The sequence below is a fragment of the Megascapheus bottae genome, chromosome 4 (genome assembly GCF_031878675.1).
Source record: "Megascapheus bottae isolate mThoBot1 chromosome 4, mThoBot2.hap1, whole genome shotgun sequence".
In the NCBI taxonomy this organism is placed as follows: Eukaryota; Metazoa; Chordata; class Mammalia; order Rodentia; family Geomyidae; genus Megascapheus; species Megascapheus bottae.
Window position 1 is genome coordinate 12,193,578 of NC_143512.1, and position 12,341 is coordinate 12,205,918.

The 12,341-nt window shown below is 40.3% G+C and overlaps 1 protein-coding gene across 1 annotated transcript; it reads right to left on the reverse strand.

The window, feature by feature from the left end:
- Positions 1 to 345: 345 nt before the first annotated feature.
- LOC150063992 (protocadherin beta-14-like) lies at positions 346 to 3,965 on the reverse strand. Its single transcript, XM_090331368.1, has one exon. It carries the CDS (start codon positions 3,445 to 3,447, stop codon positions 1,054 to 1,056), a length of 2,394 nt encoding a protein of 797 aa, XP_090187494.1. The 5' UTR covers positions 3,448 to 3,965; the 3' UTR covers positions 346 to 1,053.
- Positions 3,966 to 12,341: the final 8,376 nt, after the last annotated feature.

Sequence of the window (12,341 nt, forward strand, 5' to 3'; positions counted from 1 at the left end):
CATGTGCATGCTAATGACATGCTATTTCAAAATGCTACAGCACAAATTCCAGTAGAAACATCTTTGAATACTGCTGAATTCACAAAACATTTAAGTGAAGGAAAAATGAGATCAAAGTTCCTTTTTAAACACTTTATATGTTTGAAGTAGAAGACTACATTTTTGAAGAATGAAAATTATCGTAACACAAGTCATTTACTATGAAAAAGCGGTCACATGTTTAACCAATTTTGTTATATTTAAACAAACATGTGGATAATAGCAGGTTGTCTAACATATCAGTTTAGAAAGAAAATACTCAACATAAAAACATAATTCACATGAAATACTGATTAGCTTGAAAAAATGAAACAAGTCTTTTGAGAAAGAAGTGTTTTTGAAACAACAAAATTCCAAGAGTTTATATGATCATGAATAATTTTGCATTCTTGGATATATCATTTGAAAATGGAATGCAATCATTTAAAATAATTAAATTCATGTGCATTATGATCAGAATGCATGTACACAATTCAATAAATAATAAGTTTCCAAGATTGAGACTTCAAAAACAAGTGTGACTTCAGAACAATCAGATTAAAACAATGAGATTGATGAACGTGGTTTACTTGCAATTGTGCTTGCATGTGTATGCATTATGCAAGCCAACTAAGAAAAAAACTAAAAGACATGTAAAATAATTCAGTGAGTTTAATATATATATTCATATATGTGCGTATATAGCCTAAGACTATAATAACTAATGGGTAAATATGTAAAGTCCAAGTGAATGAAATAGTAAAGAAGCTACAAATACAGCAACGGAGTCTACAATTTACTATGAGGGATTATTTAGATTGCTACTTGAACTCAAAATTGTTCCTGAAGTTGGGGTTATGGTCATTGTTCCTGTCAGCCCCTACACCAAAGAAATTAGATTTCACCATAGTCTCAGATCAGGCACTCAGATGAAATTCGTACCAATAATTCTGAGAGACATTCCTAAATTCCCTAACTTTTTCATTTAATCACCAAGACAATGTTGAGCAAACATCCTTACTGAGTAAACTTCTATCAGTAAATAAAACCAAAACTACTTCGGGAGGTAGAATTTTCCTCTATTTCTTTCCCAGGGCCCTGGGGCGGGAGATTGGGGATGATAGGCTTCAGGAAGTCCCCACTGTCCCCAGACCCTCCCTGCAGACACACCTCATACTGGTAGCTCTGCGACAGCATCCCCGCGCCACTCACGTCCACCAGGTGTCCAGGAAAGTGGGGCTCAGGAAGCGAGCCGCCGCCCAGGGAGCTCGGGCCGCCGCGCCTCCTGCACAGCCTTAGGGCCACGAAGAGCAGCAGGGACAAGAGGAAGAGCGAGGACACAGAGGCCAGCGCCACCACCAGGTAGGCAGTGAGGCGGTCGGGCGGTGCGCGCTGGGGCGGGGCGTCGGGCAGAGGCAGGTAGGGCTGAGAGAAGCCATCCACCAGCAGCACGTGCAGAGTGACGCTGGCAGAGCGCGGAGGCTCGCCATTGTCGCGCACCAGCAGCAGCAGCCTGTGCCTGGGCGCGTCGCGCTCGCTCAGCGGCCTGGCGGTGCGCACCTCGCCATTGTGCGGCCCCACGCCGAACAGCCCAGGCTCCGTGGCCTTGAGCAGCTGGAACGACAGCCAGGCGTTCTGGCCCGAGTCGCGGTCCACCGCCACCACCTTGCTCAGCAGGTAGCCCGGCTGGGCCGCCCTGGGCAGCAGCTCGGTGACGGGCGCGGACGCGTTCTGCAGCGGGTACAGCACGAAGGGCGAGTTGTCATTGGCGTCCAGCACCTGCACGCGCACCAGCGCCTGGCTGCTGAGCGCGGGCGAGCCTTGGTCGGTGGCGCGCACGCGCACCTCGAACGCCTGCAGGGCCTCGTAGTCCAGCGCCCTGAGGGCGAACAGCTGCCCGCTGTCGGCGTGGATGGACAGCAGCGCCGCCGCGTCGGGCCCGGGCTGCGGGCCGGACAGCAGCGAGTAGCTGAGCTGGGCGTTGCTGCCCGCGTCCCTGTCCGTGGCGCGGATGGTGCCGATGTGCAGGGCGGGGCTGTTGTTCTCGCGGACCCGCAGGGTGTAGGACGACTGTGAGAATTCCGGGGCGTTGTCGTTCACGTCCGACACCTGCACGCGGAGGCTGTGCTGGGTTTGCAGCCTGGGCGTGCCCAGGTCCGTGACTGTGATCGTGATGTTGTACTCTGATCTGGTCTCCCGGTCCAGTGCACCTTCTGTGACCAATGTGTAGAAATTTTCTACTGTAGGTTTTAGAAGAAAAGGGAGGGAATTGGGGATGGAACACATCATTTTCCCATTTTCTCCGGAGTCTGGATCTGAAATTCCAAAAACAGCGACCACAGTTTCCAGGGAATTTTCTGGGATGTCACTGTTAAGTAATGACATGGTCAACTGAGGGGCGTTGTCATTTACATCCATGACTTCTATGGCTACCGAGCATTTTCCTGTAAGTCCCCCGCCGTCTGAGGCCTCGATTTCCAAGCGGTAAAACTGAATTTCCTCAAAATCCAGCAGTTTTCTTAACCTAATTTCTCCTGTGTCTGTATTTATTTCAAAGGCCTGAATGACTTGATTTGAGGATTGGAAAAATGAGTAGGAAAGCTCTCCGTGCAGCCCAGCATCTGAATCTCTAGCTGATACAGTGATGACAAGCGAGCCTACAGGGCTGTTCTCTGGTACCTGTACCTCGTAGAGCCTCTGAATAAATTCCGGGGCATTGTCATTGATATCCAGGACTGCAATGAGAACCTGAGAAGTCCCAGTTCTGGGTGGTGACCCACCATCGAATGCTGTGAGGATTAATGTGAGCTGAGGCTCCTCCTCGCGGTCCAGTGCTCTGTCCAGCACTAGTTCAGGGTATTTCCTGCCATCGCTGTGATTACGAGTGAGCAGATGGAAATGGGAGCTCGGGCTAATTGTATAGTTTTGAACTGTATTCCAGCCCACGTCCAAATCTTGAGCTATTTTCAGAGGAAACAGTGTCCCGGGGTGTGTGTTCTCCACGATTTTAAGGAGAATTTCCTTTTCTAAGAATTCTGGAGCATTGTCATTTATGTCTTGGATTTGTAATTCACCTTGAATAAACTGCACAGGGTTTTTCAGTAACACCTGGAAATGCAGAATACATGGATCTGTGTCCCCACACACCTCTTCCCGGTCCACTTTTTCTTTTAGGAGCAAATCCCCACTTTTCTGTTCCAGCTGCAAACGCTGTTTGTTCCCTCTGGAAAGAATCTGTGCACCCCGATTGACCAGCTCCTCTACACCTAGCCCCAAATCTTTTGCTAGGTTGCCTACAAAAGAGCCCCTGTCTCGTTCTTCTACAACAGAATACTTAATTGTTTTACTGCCCACTTCCCACAGAAGTATTAAGAAAATAATGGCGGCCACTTGCCTTTTCTGCTGTGCTAGGAAGACCAGCATGTCCATCTTGTCTCAGAAGTTGCAGGAATTAATCACAAGGAATCACTTTGCAGAAAACCCAGCTATCTTCGTTCAATTATCTTGATTACTCTTGCATTTATTTTTGTTCTCGTTGCTTGACAAGGGGATAGCTGTCTTTCTGGAACGTAGTCTTTCCGTTAATGAATGGTATTTCCCTTGAGTGGTCAGAAACAGCTTTGCAGCTGAGCCTTTGTTTCTGCACTTTTCCCTTTCTTAGCCTGCAGCGCCACCAAGTGTTCTGTTGTACAACTTCAAGTAATTTCCATGTCAAAACTACATTGTAATAACTACAAAGCATTGTGCATTTGTTAGGCCATAACTTCTACACACTTTTTTCCTCCACCCATTTGACAGTCTTAGCTAACAGTAGTAGTGAGAGAAAGAATAATATATGTGTATAATGTCGCTCTCAATACTGAAAACTGTAACAATTATTTACCTAAGCAGGCATTCACCTAGCTTTTGAGATACTACCATAAGTGAGACGCTAAAATTATTCCTTTAATTGTATTAAAATACTGATGTTTTGTTTAAAATTAGTCTAACTGGCAGAGAACAAAGGAAACAGAAATATACTAATTACCTGACTTATGAAACAGTTACCACTCTGAATATTGCCTTTTAATAACAATAAAATATTTTAAAATAGGCTTTCAAAATCTATTTCCAAGTGTTGTCATGTCTTACACATAAAAATTAAGAGGTCAATCGTTGGTCTATGGAGCCCTGGGTTTTTTTTAACTTGTATATACACAGTGTGCAGTACTCCGTGAAGTTGAGAGGAAATGATTCCTTAGTTTATGAAAATCATTATAAGCTGAGAATTGAGTCAATGTCCTTTCTACAAACATGAGGCAGACACTGAAGTCAGTGAAGTAAAAAAAATACTGTCTGGAGGAAGGCTTTGACCTATGAGCGTTGGACAGATGTCTATGGCAGCGTCCATCCATTTGGCTATGGAGATTGGGGATGTGAAGCATGAACATCTCTAATGCTCCAGATAAAGCTATCTGGAGTGAGAATAGTGAAAACAGAAGATCTTGATAAAAGGGAGAATGCTATTTGAAGAGAGGATCAACATGTAGGAATGCCCATTCCCTACACTCAGCAAACCAATTGGTAATCATACACAGAAGGTATTTATTTGGACTCTAAGATAGCCATGTATATAATTTGATTGTAATTAAGCATAAAATATTGTCATTTTACTATAAATCATCTGAGCCAGCACCAGTAGCTCACGCCTTTAATCCTCACTTCTCAGGAGGATGAGATCTGAGGATCAATGTTTCAAGCCATCCCAGGAAGAAAAGTCCATGAGACTTTAATTTCCAATAAATTACTCAAAATAAGCTGGAAGTGGCACTGTGGTTCCGATGGTAGTGTTCACTTTGAGCAAAAGAAGCTTATGATGGTGCTTATGTGCAGGGTGGGGCTGTTCTCGAGGACCCACAGGGTGTAGGACGACTGTGAGAATTCCAGGGCGTTGTCCTTCATGTCCGACACCTGCACGTGGAAGCTGTGCTGGGTCTGCAGCCTGGGCGTGCCCAGGTCCGTGACCGTGATGGTGATGTTGTACTTGGGTCAGCTTTCTTGGTCCAGAGCTCCTCCTGTCATTAGGATATAAACATTGTACATAGATGGTTTCTGAAGGAAAGGAAGATTTTCTTGAATAGAACAATCTGTCTTCCATTTTTCTCATAGTCTGTCTTTAATCCTAAAAACCTCCAGTATGGTGTCATTTTCATCCACATATGGAGCATTTTCGTCATATTTACATCCAGCACCTGGACACCTAAAAAGCATTTTTGTTAGCCTCCAGCCCTCTGTGACCTCCAAATTGACATGGTAAAACGGAAACGACTCTTGATCCAAAGTCTTTCACAAACGAATTTTTCTGGTGATTGAGTTTATTTCCAAAGGTTGGTTTATGACTGTAAGGTTTGCCGAAAGGAAACTCCACGCAGTTTAAGAGGCGAAGGTTTATTGAGAGAGAGAGAGAGAAAAAAAAAAACAACAGACTGACAGCCGCACAAGATGGAGTCAGGCGGAAGAAAAAAGAGTTTATGGCCAGAAGTGAGACATTATATAGGGGGGAGGAGTGTGGCCATCCTCAGAGGATGAAGAAATACTTCATACTGGAGGACCTCCCGCTGGGGGACATGCCAGTTGCCAGGGTTACAGTCTGGGCGGGGATTTCCAGGGTGCACAGGAGAACGCCAAGGGAAGGAATCATTTCTCCCAGGCAGACCTAACAATGACATCATCTTGAAACAGAGCATAAGGTACCTCTCGATAGATCCCAAATCTAAATAGCTAACTGAGACTATAATAACTAGTGAGCGAAGAGGGCTGTCCTCAGAGACTAGCACCTCCTAGAGTGCCTGAACCAATTCAGGGACATTGCCATTGTTGTCCAAGATATCATGGTCCCTGTTCTCTGAGGAGACCCTCCATCTAGCTCTATGAGGATGAGTCTTGTCGTTGTTCCTTCCAGTCCAATGCTTTATCCAAGACTATTTCCGGGACCTTCCTGCCATCACTGCTATTTGGGTTCAAGGTGGAAGTGAGCATTGAAACTAAGTGTAGAGCTCTTTTTCAGTAATTCCTGGAAAGGTAGCAGGCACGGTTCCAAGGATCCACATAGCTTCTCCTGCTTTAGTTTTCATTTAATAACACATCCTGGGTCTGTGGATCAAGGAGAAAGTGTCTGTTCCTCTTGGGTGCAATCCTGGCAGCTGGAGCAACTATCTCTCTCACACATAGTCCCAGGTCTTTTGTCAAGATGGCCACGAAGGTCCCGATTTCTCTGTCTCTTCCAGGACAGAATAAGGAATCAATTTCGAACCAACCTCCCATAAAAGCAAAGCTATCATGGAGACTTCCACTTACCTGATAATGTGCGCTACTTCTGCTTTTGACAGCTCTCTGGTGTTAAGACTGATTGCAGAGGGGTGCAAAATCTTTTTCAGTTCCTCACCATGAGCTGATGTGAATGAATTGATGAGATAAAGGAACCAGTTATAAAGCTCTTGAATAAGTTTGGCTTATTCTCAGGTCTTTTGTCACAGTGATGAAAAGTATGACAAACACAGTGGATATAATGAGTTCTGATTCCAGCTGAAAAGAATCCTTGTCTTCCAAAACCCTTTGTGATTATAGTATTGCTAGGCACTGCCAAACACCATCTGTTGAAAAATTACCCACGTTAAAGCTAAATTTACCACCCGTATAGTACCAGATTTAATTGAGACCTCTGAAAGACCTTTGAGAACTTTCATAGATATGATAGAGAGAAGAGAAGATGATATCCAGTATTCCTCAAGAAATATGTAGAGTAGAGAAAGAAAACTGAGTTGATGGGGCTTGCAACCTATCTCTAGTTAACTAACAAAAAGCCAGAAGTGGAGTCGTGACTTAAGTGATAGAGAACCAACCTTCAGCAAAAAAAAAAGCCAAGCAAGAGCTTGAAGAGCTTGGGGTACTGAGCTCAAAACAGAGAGAGAGAGAAACAGAGGGACAGAGAGAGAGAGAAAGAAAGAGAGAAAGAGAGAGAGAGAGAGAGAGAGAAAATAACTTTCCAAGATGAAGTGAAACTCATAACCTTTTTAGTTACATACAAAGAAAAACATAATTTAGGAGAAATGTAAATATACTACATGGACAATCTCTTAGACACTTCTTAATTAATAGGATATATGCTGCAGAAAATTTTGAAAATATACATTTTGATGTTAAGTCACATTTGTTATCTCAAATGATTGAGTCAGAGGTTTATTTTGTCAGTATGGCTAGACATTTTTTTTCCTTTGGTAGTGGGGCTTGAAGGCTGGAACTGGGCACTGTCCCTGAGCCCTTCAGCTCAAGGCTAGCACTCTACCACTTGAGCTACAGCACCACTACTGGTTTTCTGGTGGTTAATTGGAGAAAAGAGTCTCATGGACTTTATTGCCCAGGCTGGCTTTGAACAGTAATCCTCAGCTCTCAGCCTCCTGAGTAGCTAGGATTACAGGAGTGAGCCACCAGCATTGGTGACATTTTCAGTTTTATTGATAATTTTGCAAATAGCCGGTTCTTTGTAATTTATACTTCCTTACATTTTCTTTGAAATTCCTGATTTTTTTCTTTTTAAATAATCATTTTTGGGCCAGGAGTTTGGCTTAGTGGTAGAGTGCTTGCATAGCATTTATGAATACCAGGGTACAATTCCTCATTGCCACATACATAGAAAAAAAGCCAGAAGTGATGCTGTGGCTCAAGTGGTAGAGCTGTAGTCTTGGTAAGCCCAAGGACAGTGCTCATTTAAACCCCAGGATTGGCAAAAAAAATCCTACTTTCTGTATGCTTTGGTTTCATTTTACTCATGTTTCTCTAAAATCTTCATGTGGAAGTTTGAAATGGCAAAGAGGTGGAGGTAAATGATTTGGAATTTTATCTATTTGATAGTCATTTTTAGTGCTATGACTTTTCCTCTTGATACTTCTTTAGCTATATCTTCCAAAATTAAATGTTTGGTATTCTAATTTCAATAGAGATTTAGTTATTTTTTTAAGTTTTTGCTTCTCTTTGTTTTTGGATAATTTAGAAATGTGCTATTTGGTTCTCAATTGCTTGAAGTTTTTTTCAACCTTTTATAAGATTTTTACTTTGATTCACTTGTTGTTGAAAACACTTTTAAACTGGTTGAGGATTGTTTTATGCCACAAAGTGTGGCCTATCTTGTATAATATGTTCTGTGAGCATTTGAAAAGAAAGGAGTTAGTGGTGAGCTGTTCTGTGATAGGGAGAGATGTTCAGAGATAGTGTTACTGAATTCTTTGTATTTTGCTGATTTTCCACCTAATTGGTCTGCCAGTTTTTAGAGGGTCATTGAAATCTCCAATTGCACCGGTCATCTCTTCAGTTCTATTAGTTTTTGCTCTATATATTGTAGTTCAGTTGCTAGTACATATACATTTAGAAATATGGATTATTTATTATATAACATCCCACTCTTCCTTTGGTAATTTTATTTGTTCCCATATTACTTGTTGCTCTGGCAACAAAACACCTACTCTTATCTTGCTTTTATTAATATTTTGCCATAAACATTTTTCATAATTCTTTTAGTTTTCTATTTTTCAAAAATGTTATCTTCAAGTAGTTCTATAAAGGGGTTTTTAATCCAACATGACAATTTATGTGTACAATATATCTTAACCAGTGTCACTTCTTTCACCATTTTCTTCTACCTAACCAACCACTTCATCCTCTCAAGTGTTTTCAAGGTTTGTTTTTTACATAAACATTGTGTATAATGACTATACTTAGCCTTCCCTGTCTACTCCTCCTTACTGATATTTAAACTTTCAATTTGGTTTTATCTTTGTATTCCAAGTATTTTGTAGACAATGCGTATTTAGGTCATGATTTTTTAACCCATTCCCATTATCTTTAATTGGTGTGTTAAAACTATTTACATTTGTTGTAATTATTGATAACTTCTAGCCATTCTAGTTTTCATTTCTTCTGTTTTCACTTTTTTCTGTTATTGTTTTATAGGTCTAGAAATTGGACCCACATTCACACAGACCAGATGAATGATTTACCACTGAACAACTGTTTTGTCAAAACTTCCTGTGGACTATTAGAACATTTCTTTACAATTGTATGTTGCTGCATCTGCTGTGGTTTTTCATGTATCATTTTGTATGGCTCTTTGAGTAGTTTCTCTAGATATTATATTATGTAAGCAAAACTTAGTTTGATAATGTTATCATTTTGACAATTAATGAAACCTTCCCTTATTTTTTCTAAATTGTCAGGGTAATGTATAGAGGAGTTAGTTATATTTGTCAGACCCCTTATATTTTTACATTTATATTATCTTAAATATCTCCTCTCTACATATTTAGAACCAAATCAGACAATGGTATAAGTATGGACTCAACCATCAAACATAATTTAAAGGACTCAGGAGTTGAGTGAAAGTCTATCTTTTTTTCTGACATGTTTATTTCATGTAGTCTTTCATAATATTCTCAAAAAATAGCTTCCTTTCTGTTTTGAGAGCTTCTTCAGATATTCTTTTTGGGTACTAATTAACACATTCTTTTACTGAATGACATTTTTACTGGCCATAAGGCTCTGTCTTTGAGTAACTGAAAGCACTGTGTAATTGCCTAGCTTTTGATTAGAAATCTTCTGTCATTCAAATTGTTGTTTTATGCCATTTCTCTCTTACTCAGAGCCTGGGCAGTCATCGGGCTTTCTCAAGGCTCTACCATTTGAGCCACAGAACCGCTTCTGGTGCTGAGAAAAGGGTGACAGAAATTATACATATATGTGTGCACATATAATATTGTATTGATAGTATAATACATACCCATTATAAATATATTACAGAATATTGTACACATCTACCATATAGTACATATGCATAATTTATATATCACTTATATGAGAGAGGACAGAAGTTGCAAAAAGGATCAAGGATCAGACTGAATAAAATTTCTTATAAAATTGACTAATGATCAATAGACTAATGATTTTAAATTTCAATCAAGAATGAGGAAAACTGGGCTAGGAGTTTGGCCTAGTGGTAGAGTGCCTGCCTAGCATGCACGAAAACCTGGGTTTAATTCCTCATTACCACATATATAGAAAAAAAAGAATGAGGAAAACTAAATGCATTTTTCAGAATGTATGAACACAAGAAGTTTATTTTTCATTCAGCTTCTTTCAGTATGCCCTTGAGGATGAACTGTAACAAATGTGAATTTAAAAAAAAAAACATAAGGAGATAAGGGACTTATCAAAAAATGGAGTCACCTAGCAAATGCATGAAGAGGGATTATTTAATTCAGAAGAAAGCAAAACAGGGCCAGGAGTTTGGCCCAGTTGGTAGAGTGCTTGCCTAGCATGCACGAAGGCCTAGGTTTGATTCCTCGATACCATATGCATAGAAAAAAACCAGAAGTGGTGCTGAGGTGCCTTGAGAAAGTCCAAGTACTTAGGCCCTGAGCTGAAGCTCAGGACTGGCAAAAAAGGAAGGATTCTAGAGAGGAAGTAAGAAAATCTGAATTATCCTTTCCTTCCCTTTCCTTCTTCTACTACTTCTTCTAGCATAATGGAGATTGAACTCAATGCCTTGAAATACTAGGCAGGCACTTTGCCACTTAATCCCTCCCTCCTTGAGATGTATATATATATATATATATATATATATATATATATATATATATATATACACACATAGTCCCAAGCTTCTCTCAGGACTGGCCTTGAATAACAATATTCTTATCCCCACCTCCTGAGTAGCTGGAATCAAATGTGAGTGCCAGACCTTAGCCCTTAACTTGATTCTTGAGAGTTTAAAGATATTTGAAGATGTGATAGGGTCAATTTGTGGATGTTAAAGGATGAATGTATTTGATCTAGACTTTTAGGAATATTGTTTTTAATAGTATGGGAAACCCACTATGGATTTTAAAAGAGCAGGAAAAAATAGCCCTTAGTCAAGTAAAATTTTAAGCTCTGCAATGAATATTATTTTGAGAACTCACCTCTAAGAAGGAATAACTGTGGATATTCACAGGTAAGTCATGATTTGCTATTGAAAACAAATAATGTCATGGAGCAAAAACATGTTAACAGACTTTCATTATTTTGATTAAAATGAATTCACATTTGAACAGAGGAGAAAACAGGAATATTATCCAAACTAAAACAGAGATCAAAGATCTTCACTTCCTTGTAAATAATGAATGTTACCTGCTCACCAATTACACGTTTGAAGACATTTTATTCTTCCCCTTCCTAAATAAAAATCCACCAAAATTCCAAATAATGGGATCATTCCCATTTTGTGAAATTATCAATTCATACTTCCTTGAACCCTCTGCCAAATTACCTTCTGCAAACCTAAATTTGTTTATGGGAAGTAAGTAACCCTATTATTAAGGTGACTCATCATTTCCTATTATGTACCCTTTTCTTCATTTCAATACATCAATATAGCTAGCTTCATTGTCATAAAGCATGGTTCTGGAGATCTCTGGCTGTACATGATTCACACTGTCATTATAGATGTAACTTTAGAATATTTTCAGGCTCTTCAACACGTTTATAGAGAAAATAAAGAATCCTAAGCAATCTGTGTAATGAAAATATAAAGAAAGATTATAGAAAGATAATCAAATCTGAACATTTTCAAAAGGAGTCTCAGCTGAGGGAGGTTGGGAAGTGCAAGGTAGAATCATAAAAGCAAGGAATACAATGCCCCTCATTTTATTCATACACACACTACTGATGATTAAAACAAGAAATAAACATTTTAGCAGGGTGCCAGTGGCTCACACCTGTAATCTTAACCACTTAGAAGTTGAGTTCTGAAGATTGTGCTTCAAAGCCAGACCAAGCAGAAAAGTCCCTGTGAAGACTCTTATCTACAATTAACTACCAGAAACCTGGAAGTGGCACTGTGGTTCTAAGTGGTAGAGTGATAGCCTTGAGCTAAAGAGCTCAGGGGCAGTGCCCAGGCCCAGAGTTCAAGCCCCACAATCGACAAAATAAAAATGAACATTTTAATTTGATCACATAAGTACTCAAAAGTAGGTTAAGAAGGAGATAATACTCTTGTCAGGAATTGTTTTATTCTGAACATTAGTTCTTGCCTCAGATACCTCCCTCTGGCATATTTCTCCCACCCCCTTTCTCTCTCTCTCTCTCTCTCTCTCTCTCTCTCTCTCTCTCTCTCTCTCTCTCTCTCTCTCTCTCTCTCTCTCTCCATGCTCTGTGTCTTAATACCATTTCCTAATACTTCTTTTTTTTCAATACTAGGGCTTGAACTCAGGGCCTAGGTTCTGTCCTTGAACTTTTTTCCTCAAGGCTAGCACTCC